The sequence below is a fragment of the Zosterops lateralis genome (assembly GCF_965231275.1).
Source record: "Zosterops lateralis genome assembly, chromosome: 6".
NCBI classification, from domain to species: domain Eukaryota; kingdom Metazoa; phylum Chordata; class Aves; order Passeriformes; family Zosteropidae; genus Zosterops; species Zosterops lateralis.
In genome coordinates, this window is record NC_139761.1 from 37688102 (window position 1) to 37714423 (window position 26322).

Consider the following 26322-nt stretch of genomic DNA (forward strand, 5'->3'; position numbering starts at 1 on the left):
ACTCCCCTTTAAACCCTAACAACAACAATTCTATTGTGGGAATTATACCAGATATGGAAGCTTATTTATAATCTTGTGATGGCTGTGCCTAGAACCCTTTCCTAATAGATTAAAAAAATCTAGTGGTTGTCCATGTCCTGCTGTAGTAGGCTTAGAGAGAGGCCATTAAAGGGAGATGTAGAAATCCAATTTAGTTTTATTTCTCTGGGGAACTCAGCATCTTAACATTGACTGACTGCTCTAACCAGTTATCCTGAAGGGGAGTGGTAGGCTCCTTATTTTCTTAACATCACAAGAAATTACAGAATCACAGAATCAGTAGGCTGGGAGAGATCTTCAAGATGACTGAGTCCAACACATGCCCTAACACCTCGACTAAACCGTGGCACCCAATTGCCACATCCAGTCTTTAAATACATCCAGGGATGGTGACTCCACCTCCCTGGGCAGACCATTCCAGTACTTTATCACTCTTTCTGTAAAAAACTTTTATGTAATATCCAACCTGTATTTCCCTGAATTGGTGCTGAGGTGTTGGTTTATGCAGCACATACCACAGGCTGTGAATTAGGTTTCCTGTTTGTTATTGTCCATGGCAGCAAGGAGCTTGTCTGTATATTCTTTTAGACTTAAAAAACAGTTTACCTTGATCTAGGCACTTAAGAAATTAATAAGGGCTCATCTTTGTCTACAAAGCATCTCTGCTTGTGCTTCTCTCACCTGTTCCTGTCTTCTTTTCTCACTCTCTGACTGAAGGTGGAGGTGGCGGCTGGCAAGATGAGAGTCTGCTTCCTCAGGCTGGGAAGTCCCTCCTGGAGGGTGGAGAAGGAGGTCAAGCTTGTCCCCAAGCACTAGCCAAGCTCCAGTGGACCACCTCTGGGTGGTTTTGGTGGAGGAGGAGGAGCTTGTACTTCTGGGGGAGGAGGTGGAGGGTACAGAGGTAAGCCTGCTGGGGCAACAGTCATGGTGACTAATTTTGTATCCTTCAGAGCACCTGCAGGTCAGGGACAGTGCTCTTAGTGCCAAAATGCATGGCTGCAGGAGGTAAGGCAGAAATACTTCAAGCTGAATAGTATGAAACCCATCCTGCTCTCCATCACCTCTCTATAACTGCGGAAATCAAGGATATAAAAGTGTTCCAATGTGATTTAATGTTTGGAAGGGTGTGGATGAATCACCACTTCACCCATTCCCAAGTTACCCATGGAAAATGTTTCCATTTCTTTTTTCTGTTCAAAACAAATTCATTTTACCTTGCTGAACTGAGAAACTTACATAAGATAAAGTCACTTCACTAATAATGGTACTGGCTGGGTTAAGTGAGGGTTTGACATTACATGATCCAATATCACTGGAAGGTTGCAGAGTGACCTGACCCCAGGTAATAATGAATGCAACCCTTCAGAGACATCACATATTTTGCAGCATGCAGCACTGATCAGCTAGCCACACTCTTCTCTCCTTAGGGGGACATGCTTCTGACAGTGATGATATCACAGCTGATGGGCAGGATGGCATCTCTTTTGTGAACCCCATAGGAGAGATCTTCTTGCATCCCTTGGCAGGTACAACATGGTTCTTATTCTCATTTCTTTTCTTTCCTCCTTTTTCCTTCTTCTTATTTTTTTTTTCTCCTCCCTCTTCTCCTGTCTCTGTTTTTTATTCATTTCATTAAAGCTTATTTCATGCTCCAGGTCAGATCTTTAGCTGTGGTCATTTCTTTAAATATTTCCATAGTGCTCTGGGACCTTTTTTCTCTCAATCTCTGAACCAGGAGAGACACCAGTCATCAGGTTCAACCGCACATCCTCAGTCCCCGACTTTTCCAGGTCAATTCACTTCAAGGCCTCTCTGTTTGCTTAAGGAACCAAATATCCTCTTCCCTACTGATCCCCATCAGGCTTCTGACATGTCCACCCTGTGTTGGACTATCTGCTCTCTTGCAGTGAAGGAGAGAAGTTGTAGGTACCTGCTGGGTTTTGTTTTGTTGTTTTTATACCTTACTGGAACAAGATAGAAAAAACTTAACTAAGCCCACTTGTTGTGTCTGATTCCTTGTTCAGCCATGGAGAGTCATGGTGAGGTGGAGGTTCAGATCTATCTTAACTGTAGCCACTGCCACTCAGACAACTGCAAGCGGGACCCTGACACCAACCTGCCAGTCTGCCAGTGTGAGATGGGGGCTGTGCTGGCCAACGACAATGTCACCTGCACTGGTAAGTTAAGAAGTTTTAGCCTCATTGGATAACATCTCTATTCTTTATATTATATATCCTTATGGCTTTTTTGATGTTCAGTTCCCAAGTTACAGCTAGTGGATCAGGGGACAAGGTGTTGTGAGAAATGTCAATCAAATATAGGACTGAAAATTCCTGCTGACCTTTGTTTACATGCTGAGCTGCATCTCTGCCACCATCTCCAACACTCACATTTGGATTAGGCAGGAGGTAAAATATCTGTAAAAAGATGTGCTGTGAATTTCCTGAATGGGCTCAGTGTGTCAGATATTGAAGCATAAATACCTCTCCCGGATAACGTACCACCTACTGCTGAGTTATTTAAGCCACAAATTGCTTCCTTCCACAGCAGTTTCCCACTGTGCCTGTCAGCTGATGCCTTGTACTCACAGTTATTTCCTCTTAGAGCTCCAAAACAGCAAGACTAGAAATTTTCAACTCATGAGTACTGATGTTACCCATTTATAGAAAACTGAAGAATGGATAAAAAAATCTGTCTTTTATCAGTTTTGCTCTATCTTCACAATGATTTTTAAATTATTTAGGTACTTTTTTAACTTTCAAGGCTATAGAGGGATTTGCTGTAATTTTTATAAGATGCTCTGACCATGCTCTCTGTACTGTTTTCTGAATTATAAGCAACATTCAGAGGGATGCTTTACATTAGTTCTTTTTGTTTTCTGATTAATGCACCTGTATTTTTATTCTTCTAGTGCCCCAGGGTCCTATACCAGTGGAACAGCTGCCTCTCCCCCTCCTCTTAGCTGTGGTTTCTGTGATCGTGGTGCTTGGAATGATCCTCACTTGTGGCAGCCTGTCTATCAGTAAGATACACTTCTTATCATCCTTTGTCCTGGCTTTTTCCAGTTAAATTAGACAGAAGGAGACCACCTGGCCATGTGCCACTGCTTTCAGTACTTGGAGCCAAAGTGTTGTGGTCTCCCAACACTTGTGGATTGGAGGAACAGGGAAGAAGAAGTGATAGAAAACATCACCACCCACAGTTAGTACAAGCAAGTCCCAAAAGGCAATGACTGCTCTTCCCTGGTATTTGTCCCAGAACAAAAGAGCCAGGAAAGCCTTCTTAGCAGGTGTAGCAGCCACTGAAATAATGGATGAAATCACAACCTGTAATTAAATTTATAATTCATTCAGGGAGATGGTTTGATTTTAGGACTTAATGTCAACAAGATGTCTTGTGGAGCGCTCTTCCTCAGCCAATGCACAGAGCAGCATAGGAAACCTAAGTTGTTCCCAGGTGATTAGGTGCCTCCACTAATAACACTGTTTGCATATCCAGTACTAAATCACCAAAGACTGTGAAGAAGAGCACGATACTGGCAAGCCAGAGATGTTTCTGGACCATTTATAATTATGGGATTGGTGTCATTCTGTTCTGTGTGGCCAGCATTATCTTTTCTGTCCAGTTGTAGATCTTGTTTGTGCATTTTTATTCATCTCTCCACCCACAGTTTATCACCTGAAGAAGCAGCAGCTAGAAGGATCCAGAGCAAGACTGCAGAGCCCAGAATATAAACTGAGCAAAATCCGTACATCTGTCATCATGACTGATTACAACCCCAACTACTGCTTTGCGGGGAAGGCCGCCACTCTGAGCGAGCTGAAGGAGATCCCACGGAAGAACATCTCTCTGCTTCGGTGAGAAAACAGGGGCTACCTCTCTGCCTAACTCCAAAGCACCCACTCCAAGTCAGCCAAAATACAACAGATGTGATACTTGCTATGTTCTCTAAGAAAATTTGATTTCATAAAATTCTCAAGCAGAAGTGTAAGATCATGAGTCTCCTGTTCCCTGTTCCCACATACAGGTATTTCACCTCTACTGTGATTGTCTTTTTATTGCACTTGCCTCCTGGCAGTAGCTCTCTTCCAAATGTATAGCAGTATGTCTGTTTCAGCATTTCCTATCACAAGGAAATTTCCTTTCACAAGGAGATACATGCTAGTTTGCTCTTCAACTCCATACCATCCATATGATACCAATCAAAGTTATATAAACTTTAGGAAGAACCATTTGATCATTCTTATGTCTTACACCATCTCCTGAAGACATCAGTCTGAAGCTACCTTATTCTATTGTTTTCCATTTTTCTCATCTTGCTTTTGCCATATTTGGTGATACATCCTAGGACTGAGCAGGCCTATTTTTTGCCCACAACCATCAAGGATCCAACATCCCTTTTTTAGTGACAGTGACAGAAAATACTGATAAGCTATTTTCAGAAGCTTTGAGATGAAAACAAAACTCAGTTTTTTATTTGTCTTAGACTGGATGAAGAGAAGAACTTGGCCAACATTGGATCCAAGGACATATAACATCTGTTCCCTCTCTTCTTTTCTTGCAGAGCACTAGGACATGGTGCATTTGGTGAGGTTTATGAGGGAACTGTGGTAGGCATTGCAGGGGACCCCAACCCTCTACAAGTGGCTATCAAGGTCAGTACCCACAAATTTCTTATACAGCAATAATTACCTATTATTTTATCACTATTCCAGCTGAAAATTCACATTGATCATATACATAATGGCGTATCCATACATGTAATGCAGGCTTGGACACATTGCTGCATCCAGGCATTGTCAGCTTTGATTTGAGTGCTTTCTCTTAAGTTTTTCACATGATACATTTAAAAATCTATGTTGTTTCTCAGTGACTTCCCTTTATGCTGAGAGTAGTGTTTTTCTACTGTATGTGAAATTTTCAGGTAGTCTCTTGACATTGCACAGTGTTAGAGATGCTGTTGTGAATATATGTTGCAATATCACGCTAATTTCCTATGTCATTAATGGCAAGAGATGACAGGATGATTTCCTCTGAAATCACTGCCATCGCCTCAGGTTTTGTCAGTTACTCATCTCTGAAGTTAAGGATGCTCATAGTGTGCTTCTGTTATTTTTTAAGCTTGTGACTCAGAGAACCAAATCTGTCTCTATGAGATCAGCTCAAGAACATAGCCTTCATTAATAAAAAGAAGTTCTACTGTTACTCATGCTGTCTTTCATGTCATGAACTTCCCTGTGCCACTGCACAAATGTCGATGAAAACCCAGGACGGACACTAATAAGCAGTTTGAACTGCCCAACTCAGTTTCACTATCCAGACTGGAAGAAGCACCAGAGCACAGGGGCCAACAGAAGTAGATCAGCATGTTGTTCATTTGTGGTAATCCAGTTTATTGTATCAGCAGAAGATGTTGTCCAAATCTGCTGGCAGGAAGGAAAGCTATAGGGGCGTGTGACACAAGTATTTAAATCAAGTGGCTGTATGTGTCATACAACATGCAAGCACGTGCTGCATTGTTGCCACAAAGAAAGGGGAGGATAAATAACAATTGTCCTTTTTTAGATCTTCTACATCTCTAAGTCCCCACTTAATATTTTTCTTGATGTGTACCTGAAGCTATTTTTACTCCAGGATTGTGCATAGAGTTCAATTCAAACAAAAAAAAAATTCTTGAAGTAGGTCACTGGTTTCCTCTTCTGACTTTAACTAGCAAATGGGTCACATGCAGTGCAATAAACTAAGCTCTGAAAGGATGAGCCCCTGCTCCTAGGTTCCTGAGGTGATTTATATGTTACATACTCATTTCTTCTTTTCCTTTTTTCTCTGGTGGTCACAAAAATATTCTCAATTCTTTGGTGGGATGGCCCTTACTGCCTTTACCTCTCAACAGACCCTACCAGAAGTCTGCTCTGAGCAGGATGAGATGGATTTCCTGATGGAAGCATTGATTATCAGGTATAGTTTAAGGGGCTTTTTACTGATGGTGAGAAGGGGGAAAAATAGTACCACAGGTAATCATAGAATAATTTATTCCCTTGCCTGTGTTCAGAAAAGAAGTTTGTCTTATTTTTCACCAGATGGCATTTTAGTAGTATATAAGGTACTACTTGTTTATCCCTAACAAGATAACTGAGGTTATTTTGTTGCCTGTCTCTGGTGCTTTAACACTAGTAGGCAATTTGGTTGCACACAGCAGAGAGATGGAGAAGAGAATCAGGACAAGAAGGGTTATGGCTGAGATAAAAACAGTTTAATAGGTAAAGCAAAATCTATGTGAGCAAGCCAAGCAGCATTGAAGAATTCATTCCCTTCTTCCCATGAGCAGGCATGTGTTCAACCATCCCAGGAAAAAGCAGGATGGCATCATGCACAGCAGCTGCTTGGGAAGACAAATGCCAAACTCTAATTGACCCTTTCCCATCCTCCTTCTTCTTTCCCCAGCTTTTATAGCTGAGCATGACACCATACAGTATGGGATGTCCCTTTGGTCAAATGGAGCCAGCTGTCCTGGCTGTGTCCCCTCACAACCTCTTGTCCTCACAGCCTTCTCACTCTGGGGGAGGCATGTGTGTGTGTGTGTGTGTGAAAAACCTTAATGCTGTGTCAGCACTGCTCAGCAGGAGCTAAAATATCAATGTGTTATCAACACTGTTTTGATCACAAATACAAAATATATCACCATATGAGCTACTGTGAGGAAAATTAACTCTATCCCACTTAAAAATCCTTACAATTTAACAAAAACTTTTGTTGATTGGTTCTGTTGGTCCTGTTCAAAGGAGTAAGAAGGTACAATGTTCTTGCACAAACATGATCTGCATTTGATTTGATGTCTTTGCAAGCTTGACGGAACCTTTATAAGGTCCGATATGCATGAGCCTCTGACAGTGAATTACAAGATGTATAAAACCTTCTTGGAAAAGATAACAGGCACCCGCTCCTATTACCACCTGTACTTTATGTATACCAGCCTTAGAATTTACTTTATTAACAGAAATCCATGATCTTAAAACAATAGTAGGATCAAGGGTGACTTTAAAATAGTAGCATAGTCGAGGTTGATCGTATTTGGAATGTATACATTTTGAATTTGTGGGATGTGAAGTTCCTCTTCTGATTGTCTGGCCCAGCTTATACTTATATGCTGGTTTTCTGCTATTAAAGCATGAATCTCATGACATAGTGCCACTCCCCACAGTCTGCAAGAACTTTGGTAGCTGAACAGGAGGTAGCACTGATGAATATTTTTTTAAAGAGCAATTTTAATCAATTAAGGAGTGCCTTGATTCACTTAGTAGCATGACTCTTTCTCTTCCCGAACTTCCTTTCTATTTTTAGTTCCTTTATTATCCAGGTAATCATTATCTAAGGGAAGACGCTGCTGTCTAATGACTGAGTCTTACTGTGCTTCGTGACAACCTCAGCTTCCTTTTATAAAAAGCAGACTCACATAAGCAGCTTCTGCAGTAGTTATTAGCTGGGTCTCTCTGGCAGACTAAACACTGAACTGAGTCCTCCAAACTAGATGGCATTATGTCTAAAATAACTAATGCTGAATTAAAATCCCTACCAGCCAGGACTTTGTATCACAAATGCCAATGAAATTTACATGCTTAAATTTCTTATCTCTCTCATGTCATGCTCATCTTTCAGTCAGTGTGTTCATTAAATTCTGTCTTCACAGACAGAAAGAAGGCTCTGCTTTGCTTTTAGCTTTTCATACCCTCTGTTGAAGGCTTTTCATGGGCAAAGACAGGCATAACCCTGTTCTTGGGGCTGTCATAATCAGAGAGGCATTTTGATATGGCTGGAGAACTTTTTGTAACCGCATCAGGATTTGCTTCAATCCAGATTGTCAAATCTCAAGGCATAATCAGAATGGATGGGTGCTGGCCAGATACTAATGCTGTGTTTCTCTTCCATGTGCTCTGACCTTGGCTTTCAGTAAGTTCAATCACCAAAATATTGTGCAGTGCATTGGTGTCAGCCTACAGACACTGCCTCGCTTTATTCTGCTGGAGCTCATGGCTGGAGGAGACATGAAGAGCTTTCTTCGGCAGAACCGACCCAGGATGGTGAGAGAACTTCCCTGAGAGGCTTGTGGTTGATTTTAGTATGACCACTTTCATGTTTTTATCAAGTGGATAAAGGCACTGAAGCCAAGCTAGGCTGTGTGTGTGTGTCCCAGCTCCCACAGACTTCCAGATACCTGTGTCTGTTTGCTTGATGCAAGCAGGTGTCAGTGAGACAAAACCAAAGCAGGGCCAGAAACTCCAGTCTGTTAGTAACTGAGGAGGTAAAATCCTGTCCTGCCATTCTAGACTTCCCTCTCAATTAGACCATAAATAATTTGTCTTTCTTTTTTCAATACCTGCTTTGTTTTTAGTGTACTGTGATGGCACATGAGGAGCTAAAGTTATCATCAGAATTCACAGCACTAAGTCCTCAGCAGGTGTGCATCAGCACCATATGGAGAGGCACAAATTTGTACCAGCTGAAGAGCTGAGCCTAATTTATTTGATATATCTCAGGCTTTGATGAGCAGTGTAGTAAGTCCTCCTCACCATTCCTGAGAGCATAAAGAAGTTCCTAGAGAAAAAACTGACAAAAATTTCCCTATGGAGAACAATTTAAAGGGGATGAAAATAAACCGGGGTCCTAGAAAAAGTATTCTTTATTGTTCTTAGGGAAGTGCAGATGGTGAAGTGTTAGTACCAGCCATGGAGTCCTGTAGTAAAGCATACCTTTTTTGCATACTGCTCCTGAGGGAGCACTGTTTTTCTACCAGGACAGATAAGCTGATGAATGCTGATATTGGTGTAAAGGTGTGCACTTGTGCATCTCATTCGTAGGCTAATTTCTGTTGATAATTTATTGACTTGCTCTTTAAAAGTGGGTGGGTTTTTTTTCTCTTCTATCTCACCTGTTAAACCCCCTTGTGTTTTGTTTTCACATAACACAGTAGGGAATAGTTCTCTCCCACTCCCTTTTACAAGCTATTCACACCAGGCCATGAATCTCTTGCCAGCTGGCACTCATGTACAGTGCTCAAGAGAGGTGAAATCTGAAAGTTTTGGGGATTAAATAAGAGTTTATTAATTTTCTAACTCTTTGCTTTGATCTGCTTTATGTTCCTCTTTGCTCCTGACTCATTTAACCCTTCCCCCATCCTGTATGTATGTCTCTCCCTTTCCCTTCTGTCCTTTTCTGATTATCCCCCACCTGAACTATATTTTTCTACTTCACTATCCTTCCCTTACCATTTAACGTCCTTTTCCAGAATCAACCATCCACGCTAACAATGCAGGACCTACTGAATATAGCCAGGGATATTGCCTGCGGCTGTAAATACCTGGAAGAGAATCATTTCATCCACAGGTGAGGAGGAACAGTCTCTTCTGATTTGTCTCAAGGTGCATGAAGCTCATACACTTTCTATTTGCAGTGGATTAGACAGGAGTAATCTCCACAAAGGAGACAGATTATTTCCTCTATGAATACAGGTTTGTGCTTAGATGACCAGTGGATCTCCTTGGGTTTTTTTAAGAGTTACGCTCCACGCTGTTCTTTGCAGTCCTGGAGGGAGAGCAATGTTCCATTCTGAGTGAGAAGGTTTAAGTACTAATTTTCAAGTGCCTGCAAAGTAGAGACAGTTGAGATTAGCCCTGTAGTCCACTAGATGGTAGTGTCACTCTGTGTTGGCTGATAAAACAGTAAGGTATTTATTTCCTTCCTCATCGCCCTATCTTGACTTAAATGTTTTCCCTATCCCACCAGCACAGGACAGTCCATAATATTTGAGTCAAATATTAGACCTTCTAGAGAAGGGTAGAGCAAGGATGACAAGAGATAAAAACACATCTCAGGCTTCCTTCCCAGCTCAGTGGCTGACCTGATTGCATGGTCTCGGGAAGCCCATATTTATCTCTTCAAATTCCTTTTTGCTCGTTTGTTGAGCAAAAATGTTGATATAGCATGCTTCAAATAAGAACAAAATATTACAGAAGGGATAAAAGTTGTAGTTATCCTTTTAATACTCCTGGCTGGGTATTGAAATCCTTAATTTTTGATTAAGAATTGTTTTAGCTCATAATGTTCCTAGGCATAGTGGGCAGCCGGATTCCTTACTGTGAAGAAGAGCATGTTGTGTTCAGCACTTTTGTGTAAAGGAGAGGAGAGCCTTGCACATCAGAGGGTCACACAGGCTCTAACCAAACCAAGGTGCAGCCTGCAGATGTGCAGGCAGGCAAGACTGCACGTGTACCTACGTGTGGGGCTGCACAGCACAGAGATGGGAAACAGTGGGCGGGGGCTGGAGAAATCCAAGGCAACAATGGCAAGCAGCAGTTGGAGCAAAAAGCCAGGAGATTGAGATATGAGAATGTCATATGGCTTTATAATTGGAACATCTGAAACAGTTTTCAGACTCCTTTATATTGCAACAATAAGGAAGTTTCAGTGGAAATGGGTAGAGATTCCTGTCATTAAAAAAGAGCAGTAAGAACGTGCAGCAAGTTTTGGCTCTTGATCTCTTAATAACTACATGAAAGGACCAGTATTCTAATTGGAAAGCTCTGAGTTAATCACTACAGCATTATTTTTTAGAATCCTTACTTTAATAGAAACAGCAGTATATGACTTTAAAAAAAAAACAAGATCTCTGGGTCAATCTTTGCAGTGTTAGATCTCTAATACAAGCAACCTGGGAATGGATTCATTTTGTCCTAGCCAACAATTCAGTAAATCTGAACACAAGGAATTTTCCTCAGGTTTTGTATTAGTATTTGTTAGTGATGTTGGCATTACTTAGAGTGGGTTGGGAAATGAAGAAGGCTTTCATTACAGATATCAGGAATCTTAGGGGTAAAAGGTAGTGTAGTGGGGTTGTAGAGAGGCCACTACAAGGCAGGAGTTGTCATCTAGGAGTCACAGCTGATAATAGAAGAGAAAGTTGAACCTGACTTCCAAATCCTCTGAGATTTTTCAAGGTTGGCAATGGGAAGAAACATACGAGTTGTTCAATGAGCTTATTTTTCTTGGCAGTTAACAGGACCCTCACAGTGCTAAGACTTTAATGAGTTTCTTTTCAGAATGCATATTTAAAATGAACAGAAATATTTTAGCTTCAGCCACGAAGGCATCACTTTCATTTCTCACAAGCTAAACTTGCACCCAGCAAACAGCTGCTTCCATATGGAGCTTTGATTGATTCCATGGGAGATATCCAGAAGTAACAAAGAAACAGATTACCAAATCTGGTTCTACATAACTTTTCAAGCAGCTTACTAAGAGTGTCCAACAGCATCACATCTGTAACTGATGAGGACACTGCTGAGATGCCCCTCTTTAATAAAAAATAGAGCAAGAAAGAAATCTGTCATAATGTAGTTAAGCAAAAGAGGTTGGGTCTGTTCCTCTTCTGATATCGATGCTGTTTTCTGCCTTAGTGAAAGGTGTGAATGGGGAAAGTTTGGCAAATGTGGGTAGGAGACATAATTCAAATGCAGTTTAAGAATTGTGGTTAACAAAAATGATAATGTAAGTGGAATTCTTTCTTATTTTAACAGAGCTCTACTCATTTGTGTAAAGATTACTCAAGTAAGACTTGCAGGACTGGGTCTAATATCTTTTCTTTATTGCTTTAACTACTTAAAAGTTTAGAGTTAGAAATAATTTTTAATTATTTTTTTAAGAGATATAGCTGCAAGGAACTGCCTTTTGACCTGTACTGGAGCAGGACGAATAGCCAAAATTGGTGACTTTGGTATGGCCAGGGATATTTACAGGTAAGTGAAGGGTAATTTAATTTCTATGAGTAACTCAGTAATCTGTATGATTTTGACAGGTTTGAACTGTTTGATGATATGTGAAGCAGTGGAACTATCCATTAGGTGTCTGCATTTGATGAGCAGTTAACTAACTTGTGTTAACAGACTGCAAATTAACACATCTACATTAATGAACCAATCCACTTCAGCTGTGGTCCCAGGAAACTACAAACACTTGAGGACACTAAACCAACCATAGGCAAATTTGTTATCTACTTGATCATAAATAATCTTAAATTAAAACCCCCAGCAACTGTAATTATCACCTCATGATGTCAAGAAGACTTGCTGCATCAACACCCTGTGCAAAGCATTGGCAATTTTGATATCTTTAGCTGTGCACAAGAACATCCTTCGTTTCCATCTCAGTTGAAAAGAGGATATAAAATCCTGCTCCAATGTGCTATTTGTGTTGATGACTTTTCCTTTTTCTCAGTTGGCCCCCACTGCTACATGCAATCCCCAGCTGCTGTTACTGTGGTGATAAGATCTTTTCTGTACCAATGCTCTTTCAGGCTGTGTGATGTTCTCTGTGCATTTTATCTTTCCCAGAGCAAGTTACTACCGCAAGGGAGGAAGAGCCATGCTTCCTGTCAAGTGGATGCCACCAGAAGCTTTTCTAGAGGGCATTTTCACCTCCAAGACTGATACCTGGTAATAGATGTCTTTTAATCCCTTCTGCTACTCACTGAAAATCATCAAGAAATGTACTGCTCAAGAAAAAAAATGTGTGCTCAGCAGGAACCTTTAAAAAAGTCAGTATTTCCCAGAAAAATACGAGAAGTCTTCCCACTGCGTTCAGTAGAAGTATGGCTAAAGAATCCAGAATAAGAATTTTAAATTCAAATGTAAATTGAGGTAATAAAAATTTGCTATTCATAAATGTAGAGTATCACATAAAGCAAATCAAGAAGTAAAAAGCAAAAGCAGATTAGATTCTCAGGAAGTCTCAGTTAAAAATCCAGATAAATATCATCAAATACTTCCCTCAGGCTTCAGAATCTTCCAGTTTCCATTAGTGACAGGGTCTGTTTAAATACCTTGTAAATTACTCTCTCTGTACCACCCAGGATCACTCTTTTGTATATTTTTTCTTGCTGCACATAAAATGACTGCAGATTTAATCAGAAGTCCTTGCTGGTTGCTGAGGAAACAATATTTATATATTGATTTCTCATGCCACTTGAGCTTTCTTTAAAATAAGCACTCCCTCAACAGTAGCACATTCATGCACAGGTGCTGGGGAATGGAAGCTTTCCAGTTGCTTAAGAACACTTCCTTCTCTGTGGAGTGGATCCTTCAACATGCTGTACTGAGGCATTCCCTCAAATGCCACACTGACCCAGTTTCCTGAAGTTGTCAGCGATGCCGGAAGGCAAGGGATTGCTTATCAGTGCCTAACTGTGAGCAGCTAGCACTTAATATTTTGAAGGAAAGTGCTACAGTTCCTGTAACAGGCTATTATAAGTAACATGCATATGCTGGAAATTACTTTGAACTTTGTAGAAAAAGTGACTCTGAAAATTCTGACCCTGCTGATGTCCTGGCAGAACTCTCTTGACTTCCTTGTGTATAAGTCATACATAATTTCTAGTGGCACTGACTATCTGACCTGTGAATGTAAAAAAAGCAGAACCATATCAGAAATGCTGCTGCCTTTCAGTTTCACTGGATGTCTCTCCTTTGATTTTATACTTGACTGTCTTGTTCCGAAATGCTGATTCAAATGTTAAGGAAATACTTGAAGGTCCCTGTCTGGGACCCCTCTGGAAGTCACCCTTGTACCACCTGAGCTGGGTAGAGGCCCCCTCACAGCTACACCTCACACAACTCACAGTCAGACCAGTTTTCCTTACCAGCTCAGTCCCAAGTTTCCCATAGCAGGCTCTCAGACTTTGAGATTACTAAAATAATTTAATCAAGAGGCAACAACAAAATAACAACTCGTATTGGTTCCTCTGAGGAAAGATCCCAAATGAAGGAAACTCTGGGCTTTTGTTCCCTCACAGCCTAAGTGTGCCAAAGTCTGGAGTCATTGGCTCCTGCTTTCTGAGTGTCTGGTCACCTGGCAGTGCCACAGGTCATTGTCCTGTCTGTTTTGTAGCAGGTCAGGGCCAGATCACAGCCTCTTGCCTTGGGCTTCTGCCATCCAGAGCTCAACCTGCAGCCAAGTTACTAGAACCAAATGCATTCCTCAACACAAACATCTCAGGTTTTCCCAAGTAAGACAAGAAACATCCGCACCAGATCTAACAGTTCTTTTCAGTTAGACTGTACACAGCCAAGGGAGCTCTGGTATTTCTTGCTCTAGTAATAATGAACAGAGCAGAAAGAACACCTTCAGAGCTACTAAATATTTTGAAAACTCTGCAAAACTTGTTTTGAAGCTTGAGCAAAGGTTTTGATTGATTGAGGTGTCCTTTTATGGAAACATTGACTCAAAATCACAATAATTGCACAATGGACTACATTGGACATACTGTCATTGGACTACAGCTTTGAAAGGTCATTGCTTTGGTGTTGCCTACACAGGTCCAAGCTAGGTTTGTGGAGAACAAATTAAACCTGATTGGTATTGTTGGCTGGTTTCTGACCCAGGTCTTTTGGAGTGCTGCTTTGGGAGATTTTCTCTCTAGGCTACATGCCCTACCCTTGCAAAACCAATCAGGAAGTGCTGGAATTTGTCACCAGTGGAGGAAGAATGGATCCACCAAAAAACTGTCCTGGACCAGTGTAAGTATTTCCTTACTCTCATAAGCCAAGGTAGTAAGTGTCAAAAATGTGGACAAAGACACCTTTACTGAGGGAATGGTGACTGCCCTCTGTGTTAGGTGGGTATCACTAAATGTCTCTTGAGCTACTGCCTCTTGTGTACATACAGCTTAGAGCACTACAGGATTTGCTTTAAATAGTGACTCCCCAGTCAGGGGATCCAGGGGATATAGAAATTATACATCCACTTTGGCACTCTTCCTTTGATCCATGTACCAAATGTGGTCTCTTAGACCCCTGATTACTTCATACTGAAACACTTTTTACACAATAATCTAGACCAATTTTTTTTTTGACTTTAAGGTATCGGATCATGACACAATGCTGGCAGCACAGCCCAGAGTATCGGCCAAACTTCTCTACCATCCTGGAAAGGATCAAGTATTGCACACAGGTACTGGTCTTTGGTATCCAGGTGGATGATAATCCAGTTAATGCCAACTGTCCAAAGACATTAGCTTTAGTCCCTAAAACAAGTTAAGGGTCCTGACAGACTGATATAAGTCCATTACTAGTGTGGTGATCCTGTTGGCTCTTTTGCAATGTCCATCCTTACTCTCCCATCTTCCACCCAGACATAATGAGCATACACTGTTCCTCTGCAAATGGATGCTTTTAGCTCTCAGCTTGTTCAATTGCAAATTATCCTTCATTTTGTGATGGAAAGGTACTTAGATCTCTCTCAAGGTCCATATTTTAACCTTGCCTAATGTTGCTCAAAACCCACAGATGAATAGTTATGGAGTGGAGATGGGGAATGAAATGGCACAGTGAATTCACCATCCAGTAGCATTTAACAGCTACGGGTCTGAATCCAACCTCTCAAAAGAGAAATTTTATACTACAGACCCCCAGCTTAGTCACTGATTTGAACAAAGCACACCTGTGACAGTCACCCTGAAGGTGTAACAGATTCTTGTCTCTCTTTTTTCAGGACCCTGACGTGATCAATACTGAACTGCCCATGGAGTGTAGCCCCGCACCAGAGGATGAAGGGAGTACGGTCATACGCCCAAACATTTCCAGTGGGATAGTGCCACTGCTGGTAAGCCCTTCTCTCACACCTCAGACAACACCTAAGACACTGGAATCCCACCATGCTGGGCACAAACTTGTACAGTGCCCACAAGAGCTACTGGTGGAGAACCTGAGCAACCGGACTGCCCGAGGGCCCAGCCTGCCATGCCTCAGTGATTTCAACAGTGGGTCGTGGTTCCAGCAGACCTCAAACCAGAAGCTGGATCTCAGCAACCCGTCAGCCCACAGACTTAAAAACAAAACAAAAAATCTTTGGAACCCAACCTATGGATCGTGGGTGCTAGAGAATATCTGTCACTTCAGCCCCAGCTCCAAGGTCAAAGCAAATCCAGAGCGGGAAGATTCAGGCTTTGATGGGAATTGCAGCTCTCCCAGCTCTCGGGCATCTCCAGCATCTCCAAGTCGAAGTAACTGCCCTCACCTGGATATCAGTGGGATTGAACTGGTGAAACTCCAGACTTTCCCCTGTGGCAATGTAAATTATGCTTATGATGACCTGTGCTATAGTGCTGAGCACCAGCCATCAGCCTTGACAGAGGTCAGAGCAGCTGTGCTAAGGAGCTCCAGTCTGCACAGAGATGAAAAGCCTTTTAGTAAAACAGAGAAAACATCGAGAGAGAGAGACTCTGGTCTGTCTTTGTCAGATGACCTGAGTGTTACTCCAGTATAGTAGAAATGGTTGTTCCAAAGATCAGGGAATGTGTGTGTCTGGAAGGACTGCTTCCTGTTTCACTTACTTCCTCCACTTTAGTTCCATCAGATGGATGAAGTTCCAACATCAGCAATGTTCTGCTTCCTCTGTCTGCCTGCTGGATCCCAGATTGTTAAAGACACTTGCATTTCTGTCTCTGTCCTTCAAATGTGTTCCACTGAACCAGCTTAGAAGTGAACAATGGCATTGTTTGTCTGATTCAGAATACAGTTCCTAAGGAAAGAACTCCTTTTCAATCTGCTCAGGTGAAAAGAAATGGACGTACCATCCAGGTGCAGAATTTGGATGGAAATAATGGCCAACACAAGTTGTGCTTCTTTCTGAACCAAGAATCCAAAAATGTGTGCTGTGCCAGCAGCAACCAACTTGCAAAGGCTGCTACATTTCCAAGAGCTTTTTACAGTCCTGGTGAATTACTAATACTTGTGCACTATAAAGGAAGTAAAAAAAAAAAATAGCAGCCACCTTTGCATCTGTTTTATTAGACCTTGTGGAAGCTATTGCTCAAATTAGAAGCAGTACAAAGAATGAAAAAAAAAAAAATCAGGCTCCTCTGAGCATGCACTTTGTAAACAAGCAATGAAGAGGAAAACATTTACCATTAAAAAAGCAGTAGCTGGTGGAGTTGCTAGTATTCCTTTGAGTAGTGAAGGAAATGGGCTTCTTGCCTCATGGTGTTGCTATCCTCACAGCTCTGGGCATCAAAGGGGGCAGGTGGTTTTTCAAGGAAGGGTGAGCTGCATGGCGTGATGAGAAATGGACTGTCTTTATCCTTTAATGGATTTTACTTAAAATGAACTTCATTTTTGTAAGTACTTTGATATTCAGCACTAATTCTCTACGCTGTGTTGGTAAGCACTAAGCTGAAGTTCTTGGGTAACTATCTAGCATTTGGTATGCTAGATAGGAGTTCTTGGTTTTAATACTTTGAGGTAGAAAGCAATGCAAGGGAGAGGAATAGTAAAGGGAAATCTAATGCAAACTCTATGTAGGGTGTTCTTTTTACAGGAAGGTGGAATAGCTCAACCATTTGAGAAAGCTAAAACTATGACTTGGCTTCACACAGCTGAGCAGGTAGAAATTGTTCCTTGCCTTGCAAGTGCAGACTCTCTGAGAAAGGTAGGCATTTGTTTCCAAGACAGCTCATTTCTAAGGCTTTCTTCAGTTGTTTAGGATTGAAACAGATGTTTTATGGATTAAAGCTGCAAACTAAGAATACTGAAAAGGCAAATAATTTGAATTAAGACTAAAGAGTCTTGGAAGCATTCTGTCCTTGTACCACTCCCAAATGTCACACTGGTTGTAATTTGCCAACCTACAGTGGCAAATTATATGCTGTCTTTGTGTGTAACCAAGTTGCGCAGTGAGATGCCCACTGTAGACTTCTCTGGTTCCTTTCTGAGGCAAGAGGTTCTCTGGTATATGCTTTATGCTTAGTGATCAGCTGCCTGTACAGTCTGAAGGTGTGGGCTAGCAGGAGAGGGTTTGCTTTGACCACACAGATTTCCTGTCCTTTACACCAGTCAGGGTGGACACTACTGAGCTGAGGTAAACAAAAACACAGTGAAGAGTCTGAATCCATCCTCAGTGAAAGGCATCTTCAGCACAGGTCTATGCTTTATTAGTCTGACTTTATATCTGTTCCATTCTTTATACAGTTTTAGGCCTTTGACTTTAGAATGGACAGTTTCATACAATGTCACTTCAGAGCATATAAACATCTTAAGAGAAGGTGTCAGGAGGAAGGGAGCAGACTCATTTCAGTGGTACCTAGCAACAGGACAAGGGGTGACAGGCGCAAACTGAAACACAGGACATTCCACTTGAGTATGAGAAAAGTTTACTTTGAGGATGACAGAGCACTGAAACACATAGAGGGTGTGTAGTGTCCCCAGAGAGGCTGTGTAGTCTCCTGCTCTGGAGACACTCGAAGGCCCACCCAGACATGATCCTGTGCAACCTGCTGTAGGTGAACCTACTTAAGCAGGGAGGTTGGACTAGATGATCTTTGGAGGTCCCTTTTCACACCAATCCTTCTATGATTTCCAGATACAAAGGGTGATGATTGTCCCCTTTCAGCAAAGACCCATATGGTGTGGAAATAATTCTGAATCCATCATGTTGTAAAATGACAGATGGTCAGAAGAGAGGGGTCCCTCTGTGTGGGGCGAATTTCAGTAGAAGTGTGGGAACTGATGGGTTTGGTGACCAAGGGAGATGGACGACCTTGCCTCATGCCCTTCTTCCCATTTCACCTTTGCTTTAGCTCTCCAGCTTCTCTCACATTAAGTTCATTGTCTGTCCTCCTGTCTTCTCTCCATCCAGGAGTTGCTACAGCTCAGTTAGTGAGGCAGAAAAGCCTATTTAAGCAGGAAACTTTCTCCTTCTTTATAGTAATAAGTTAGTCAGGACTCCATTTTCTTCATGGGGGAAAAGCCAATTCTTTATTCACATCACTTATTTTATACAGTTTTCACAGACCTCGTGTGCAACACCTATTGGCTGGTAGTTTTCTTACTACTTCATTTTTTGGTCAGAAGGTGACTTGTGCAAATGTGCTATGATTCATATTGTTTACATTTTTCCTTTATGGGTTCTCATGGGACAGATCTTATTGTTTACACAGATGCACTTATTTTTTCAACCCAAGAATATGGTGTTGTGCTAATGAACCTTTCATACCAAGATTGTTTTTGCATGGGAACTTGCAAATTGCTTAACTAGACTTAGATGAGATGACAGGCTAGCTATTAATTTAATAGAACAGGCCTGATTTTGTGAGGCCTTTCTTTTATAATTCTTCTACCTGTCACAACACTTTCCTCTTGCAAAGACTAATATTTTTGGTCATATTTCAGACTGGCCATCACTGGACCATGCTAGTCAAAAATAAATGCATTTACTTTTAGCTAATTGGAATTTCATCGGTTTCTCCTTACCTTTCAGATTGTATTACTTTATGGTTCATGCATTAGTAAGTTTTCTTTCTCCCAAAGGTGACCTATCAAACTTTCCAGCATTTATGACTTGGTCTGTCACTGTGTAGCACTTGCCTCAACATAATTCACAAATTAAGAAAGGCCAGTAGTGGTAACACCAGGGAAGCAATTGAAAAGTGAAGTGGGAGGAGAGCACAGGGCCACAGTCTTGGCTGCAGCTATGCCTTTACTTCATAAACAAAGTGCAAGTCCAGCACACTGGACAAATACCTGTTTTTACTGAATGGCTGTATCAAAGTACTCATTTACAGGAAAAACATAGACAAAGCTGCACTGAGACTGAACAGAATTCTATCCTGATCAGGATCTTATTGCTAAGAGTGATCAAGAGTGGGATGTTGAAGAGCAACTGTAAGAGTAGAGTAAGCATGTATTGGTTATTTATTTCCGAGACAGACTCTGATGGTTTACAACAGCAGTTACCTCAGGGCTGTACTGAGCCAGATGCAGTCTCTTCTAACAAGACAAGACAAGGAGATGCAGCTATCAAATGGGCATTAAAAGAAAGATCTGGGAACTTTAAAAGAATTTGCATTAGCAACTTCAATTTTATACAAGCTCTTAACTCCCTCAACTGTAATGATCTTCTGTCAGCATATTGCCATGCATCTTTGACCTGTTACAATCTTTTTTTTAGATGCTGTTTAAAACCCCTCACATATAATGAATTTTTAATTAATATTCTGGAGGAAATAATGTTAATATTGCTCCTGTTGTGATGTTGAATGCTACATCCTGTACAAACCATTTCATCTCAAAAGAAAAAATAACAATTGCAGTGATACACACTGCAACCTTCAGTCCTTCAATTCTCAGACTGAAACTTACTGTTTGTACAATCAGATTTCATAGTGCTCAACTGCTATGATTGCAAAATAAAACTTGTGTGAAACTGCTTTTTAAGGAGACATTTTTAGTACATCACCAATGAGTTAAACGCATAGCATCGAAATTAGATTACTGTGGCAACTGGAAGCCAAAACCCAATTTTGCTTCCTAGAGGAATGACATGAGCTGGAGATCTGGGATTAATTCGATCCTATAATCCATGTGAAAAGTCTTCCACCACTTCCCTACTGCAGAATCAGCCATTGTTATAAATTGCTCTTCCCTTTTAACACTCCCAAATTGGTTTTGTAGTTGTATGTATATAGTTGGTTTTGACTGTGTTTAGCATTAATACTTTATGTTGCTTCATACAACCTCACACTTATATTTTGAAGAAGAGACTGATTAACAAAATGAAACAATGGAAATTTCAATTTGTCTTTCTCTGCTTTTTCATATTTCTTGATATTCCTGCTTCTCATTTCTTTCTAATCCTTGCTCTCCTCAATATAATGATTTGCATTTTCATTTTTTCCTTTAAACAAATAGAATTTTTAATTACACAGATTTAAGGTGTCCCCCCTCATATCAACCCTTTTCCTGAGCTAAGTTCTCAGTTAATTTGCCCATGGGCTGGTGTGCACTAAGAAATCTTTCCAAGGCTGATAAAATAGATATGGGATTTTACAAGTGTAACTGCACCTTCAAAACACTCTCCCCGCTTTCCTGAAAGAGAAGAAAATGCTGCTGCTGGGAATACTTTTCCCCCCACTGTACTTGCATTTCCACAACTGTGTCAGAAAGGGACCACATTTCCTTAGACCCTAGAGCTGTGTGAAACAGTTTCTCCTGCAGCTCTCTGGCTGTGCCCTCTCCTCCTGGCTGTCCACCCTTCTCAATCCCATGCAGAGACCTTAGTGATACCATGCCTAACATCTTCCCATCACATCACACAAATGGAAAAGTCAAGTGAATAGGTTTTGATTTGTCATTACCTCTGACCACAGCAGCATTTCTGCAACTTACCTTTCTAGGTGACTACTGTACATAAGTAGATGATACGCCTGCTTCTATGCAATTTAATGCTAGACAAGTGTATACTTTATATTTGCAACACAAAATAAAGAGACACTAATGGTGGTTATTTGTTTCCCTCTCTTGTAAGTACTCTTTGCACACTCTCTGTCGTTAGAATACACTCTCTCTTGCTGAGAAGTGCTGCCAGTCCTAGATTGTTGAGTGCTTCTCCATGTCCATATAAAACTGCCCAGGGGAACAGTCAACAATCAAAAATGCTCTGAGTCTGACAAGTGGCTCTCGATGCACTTTTTTTTAATGTGCTGTAGGCTATTCACTGAGATTTCTCAGACAGAGCTTACCTTGAAGGAAGCTGACAAGCTTTGTGTGGATCAGGTTCTAAAGGTAATGTGGAACCAAGCTCCACCATTTGACTTCTAGATGTCTTAGAACTGGTTTTGCTTTAGGAAGTACCAGATGCTTAAAACTAAAAGCAAAATAAACACTGAAATATATTGTTTTTCTCCCATCCCTAACAAAATTCTTGAAGAAAAGATTTTCACATGACCAAATGACAGCAGATGTCTTTTATTTTCCTTCAGTCTCATTTATTTAGTAGCATACACACTTCAGAGTAACAAACACTCATCCAATACAGTCAATGTCAGCATTGCATTGTAGTGTTCAGAACGGATGCACGTGGATGATACAGGCCATTTGATCTCAGTACCTTAAGAATAACAAATAACAACAGCAATAAAAAAGTAGCAAAAGCCCTCTGAGATATATAAGGGTTTGGTCCAACTCCCATTGAAATCTTTCCCTTAAACAGGAACTGGATCAGACATTAAGTGAATACCTCCCTGTACAAAATTTAGGGGGATTTAAGTTTTACCACTTTGGTTAAATTTCAGCAAAATTTATATCTCTGTGGGGCCTCAACACCCATAAATTTTAAACTTATTTCATCTATCTCTGTGCATTTCTTTCTATATTGCACCTTCCTCCAAAGAATCTCACAGCAGCTTACAGGCACTAATGAAGGACAGCCTCACACCATTCCTGCGAGGTAAGTAGGTCTATTCCTATCTCTGAAATTGAAACAAAACAATGCCTCGGAGAGTTGTCCAAGGCCAAAAAAAACCAAGTCAATGATGAAGCTGAGGGAGAGAAGTCCTAGTCTTACTTCTCTATTCACACAGGAATGCAGCAGCCACAGCACTGCTGCATCTAACTAGTGAGTTTAAAGACCTTGAAGCCTAAGTCAGAGGTCGTCTGTTCAGCACCAAAGCACCTAGCCAGCATCTCTGACCCTGCTGTGGAATCCCACGTGCTCAGTGTCTCCTGAGTGAGGCACTATCTCAGCAGATGCATTAATGAATGACATTCTGGACTTGCATGTGAAAAAAATTCCTTGGTTACCACACAGCTTCCCCTGTGTTACATGCCTGTAACATGATCAACGTGCATCATGTTGACCCTCTGGTAAATACAAGCTTATTCAACACTACTTACCCTATAGCAAAAGAATGCCATGCTGCTTTCTCACACTAGCAAGTGCGTGTTCATAGACAGGTGCTCTGGGCCACCTGATGAGAAACAAGGAATCTAAAACTTACCCTGGGGCAGTTTTTGCTCCTGAGCTCACAGCCTCAGCTCCTTGAAGCTCCAGTGCTCAGCCGAAGTCCTACAGTTTGCTATGAAAAGCTGCCTCCTTCTCTCTTTTCCCATAACAGCAATAGATGATTGTGATTTCTTTCTTTCTAATCCCCTAGCAAGAAAAACAGCCATTTCAAAACTAACTTCCTAGAACTATACATCATCTAGAATAAGTTTCCAGATCAGTGTCTGCTACAGCAGAGACCTTCCTTTTTTCCTGACCTTTTCCAGCTACTGCAGTGGAACAAACCTTCTCCATGTTTTCTCCCAGGACCATGTAACTGCAAAACCAGCCACGTGCTACCAGGAGTTGTTTTCTTTGAAGCTACTGATACCACACTGTTCCAGTTCTCTTTTAGAACTGGACAGTCATTCTGAAAGTTTGTCTTAAACTCTTACCTGACATTTGAGCACCAACCTCTACTGTTTAGATCTCCTCTCCTCCAGGAAATAGGTTACATTGGTGCAAAAGATTCACACATGTGGTAACAGAAGAAAGAAATTTAACTCTGAAGATTAATTATGCAAACCACTAATAGAATTCTATCTTATTTCTAACTTTTATACTTCTTTTTAATTGTGGTAGGACAGCTTGCAATTGCAGTCTCATAAAAAAGGCAATGTCATTGAAGTCCTGCCTATGAGACTTTTTTACCTGCTATTCTTAGGCACTGCTATCCAGTGGCTTACCTGCTGGCTGCAGAAAAGGAGAAATACTTATTTTTTAAAAAAACTGTATGGAATGCACTACAGATTCATTAGTCATCTCATAGCAGTTCAAAAGTTAGGAGGCATCTGTAATGATATAATCTGTGCTCACTGTCAGTTCAAAAAAACCCAATGTAAACACTTTGAAACTTCCAAGTGAAAAATTCATTAACATACTACCATAAATATAAAACACAGAAACTCTGTCAGGCCACAGAAGTTGTCTTAATTTACAGTGAACTGCAAAAATAATTACCAATTTCAGACAACTTCTGGTTTAAGATGAAATATTTCCACATGTCATTACTTTCTACAGAATACCTACTCTGTGTCATCTAACTTTTACATCATAACTGAACTTCAAATTTCAATACTCCTGTTTGTGAGAGGTGATGAAAAAGTAATTAAATGACTTATCTTTTACTACAGTGGTGTGTTACCCAAAGTACCTCCTTTTAGAAATTATTTCAGGCTGTCCAACTCAAATTACAAATATTACAGATTTCATTCCAGATCTGGACTCTATAGAGTTATTTTTTGCTTGTGACATCAACTATTAATTGAAACAGCAGTTTCCCATAAGTGGAATCACCTTCATATATCCAACGTTCTCAGAATCTCTCCTGAGGCACAGGACACCAGAAAAAGACAGGAATTTCTGATCAACGTGCATTACTACCTCTAGATGTTGAAGGGGCTTTAGCCATCAACTGGTACTGTAACTCTTACCTGCATTGTGAAAACTGCATCACCACATTATTGATATTAAAACCTGGAATGTGAGTCAACAAGTGACCAATGATAGTATTTATACTGCCAGTATGTAAAAAATTGTTCCAGTGACTAGAGGCAACCAACAGAGAAGGTATGTTAAGCCATTGCAAGAAAACAATTCAATCTTTCTTGATTTTAACCTAGAAACTGAATTTTCTGTGGCTGTGCCTGGACCACAGCGTAAGAATGAAGGACAAATCACCCTGTGATTCCAAATGGGGATTATAGGATGTAACATCCCTCCACCCAAACTGCCTGGAGTTAACAGCTGATACCTTGGAGGAAGGATGCCTGGGAATTATCTCATCATTGTGTAATGCTGTGAATGCAGAAACATGACCTCCCTGGTTGCTGTGCCACTTCATACCTGTAAGTGGCAGTGTCATATCTGAGAACAGGAACATGGCCAAGAAGTCATGTGCATTAGGAGACAGTCAAACCATGATCTTAAAAGATCACACTGGATGCTGACTACTAGTGTGTGCATATGTATAGGGGATTTATCTTCAAAAATAAACAAGCCTTGGGAAAAAAAACTTAGTTCCCTGACCAGTTTGTGAAAAATCATTAGTGATTTTCAGAGCTGCAGTTCAGCTGCAAGAGGTCTAACTCTCCAACTTTGTAACATATCCAACAGCCCATACAGTTGGAAAGTCCAATGTTTTTGGAGACAATAGGCTGCTCTTCTCTCCCTAGAGCATTTGTAATCTCCTGAGCGGCTACAGAAAAGGCAAGGCCGTTCTTGGATAGAAGCAAGGGTAGGGTAGGGAAGAAATTGTCAACAGCAGTTAGCCACATCAAGCCACTACGAACTGCTGTTTCTCTTTGCTCCCAGTTTCTTGTAATTATTACCCATTTGCACCTTGCTCACACTGTAACATAATGCAGCAGAAGTTGTTGGTCCAACCTAAGTGTACACAGGAGCAAGAAGACTTGGAATTAGAGAGGAAAAAAAACCCAGTCTGGTTTCAAAACTATGCAGTTCCCCGAAAAATCGTTTTTTCCTGCCCTGAGTTCCCAAGCATTTGTCCTGGTTTTCTAAGAAATAATTTGGAGTCCCATTTTTCCAGAAATCATAATCATTCTGGTTTACCACACAAACCTCTTGACTCATGCTGGTGTGATTCCCAAGTATGGAGATCTTCATTCTCTGAAGACCAGTCTCAAGTTCATCTGGTGCAATACAGACCAATCTGGAGTGATTCATTTAGGTTCATAGAGGGCTGATGCAAAGTAGCTTTGATCACTGACTGCTTGGCTCTGGATGCAGCTCCCTCTGCACTGACGACCTCAGGAGTTTGGAGTTAAAGGTTTCCTTCTAACTGAGTTTCCTTCTACTTCAGTAAAGCAGAAAGTTACACAGAAGCCCTGCAAGTTTTGTACCTTTCTCAACTCATCTTTCAGTGATGCTTTCCAAGATGCCAATCAAATTGTCCAATCCCAACAAGTACCCATCCTCTCTGTTTCCCTCTTGCCAGGGGATCCTGTGATCCAGTGTCTGCCCATCAGGAAGAAGTGTGGTCTTTCCAAAATCAATCAGCCACACATTGGCATTGCCACTGCCATCATGTACAAAAAGTAGTGAACTTCCTACGACCTGGAAGACAGATTGAGACAATGTAGTTAAAAATACATCTTCAGCCCTTCCCCATCAATTAACACTTCCTGCTAAGAAGATGATCTCCTCAGCTCACCTGTGACCCAACAGACTTTTGGGCTGCCCTTATACATTGATGATTAGATGCTCCATTTGCATAACCATATCAATCAGTAAGGTACAAATGGGAGGGTAGGGAAGAAATGGGACTTAGTAGAAAACAGGAAGAAAAGCAATTCTTCATCTTACTTAGCATCAGGTCTCAATTTGAGCAATTCAGCAAAAGCCACTAATTCCTTTCAAAGACAGATCAGGACCCATGATTAACAAAAATATCTCTACTGATAA

At 41.0% G+C, this 26322-nt stretch overlaps 2 protein-coding genes across 3 annotated transcripts in view; one reads left to right on the plus strand and one right to left on the minus strand.

Moving 5' to 3' along the window:
- Positions 1-21299, plus strand: part of LTK (leukocyte receptor tyrosine kinase) — a 49420-nt gene extending 28121 nt beyond the window's left edge. Inside the window, 15 exon segments of the mRNA XM_083863070.1 lie at positions 676-878; positions 880-940; positions 1467-1565; positions 2064-2216; positions 2951-3061; positions 3710-3896; positions 4604-4694; positions 5933-5997; positions 7988-8117; positions 9323-9420; positions 11736-11828; positions 12423-12524; positions 14469-14603; positions 14946-15036; positions 15577-21299. Coding sequence (XP_083719196.1) covers positions 676-878; positions 880-940; positions 1467-1565; positions 2064-2216; positions 2951-3061; positions 3710-3896; positions 4604-4694; positions 5933-5997; positions 7988-8117; positions 9323-9420; positions 11736-11828; positions 12423-12524; positions 14469-14603; positions 14946-15036; positions 15577-16350 — 2393 coding nt within the window. The 3' untranslated portion in view covers positions 16351-21299.
- A 509-nt stretch (positions 21300-21808) lies between these two features.
- The window catches only part of ITPKA (inositol-trisphosphate 3-kinase A), a 39079-nt gene continuing 34565 nt past the window's right edge, over positions 21809-26322 (minus strand). For both annotated transcript variants that reach the window (XM_083864102.1, XM_083864101.1), the window contains one exon: positions 21809-25974. In XM_083864102.1, the coding sequence (XP_083720228.1) occupies positions 25771-25974 (204 nt within the window). In that variant the 3' untranslated portion in view covers positions 21809-25770. The remainder of the gene's footprint in view (positions 25975-26322) is intronic.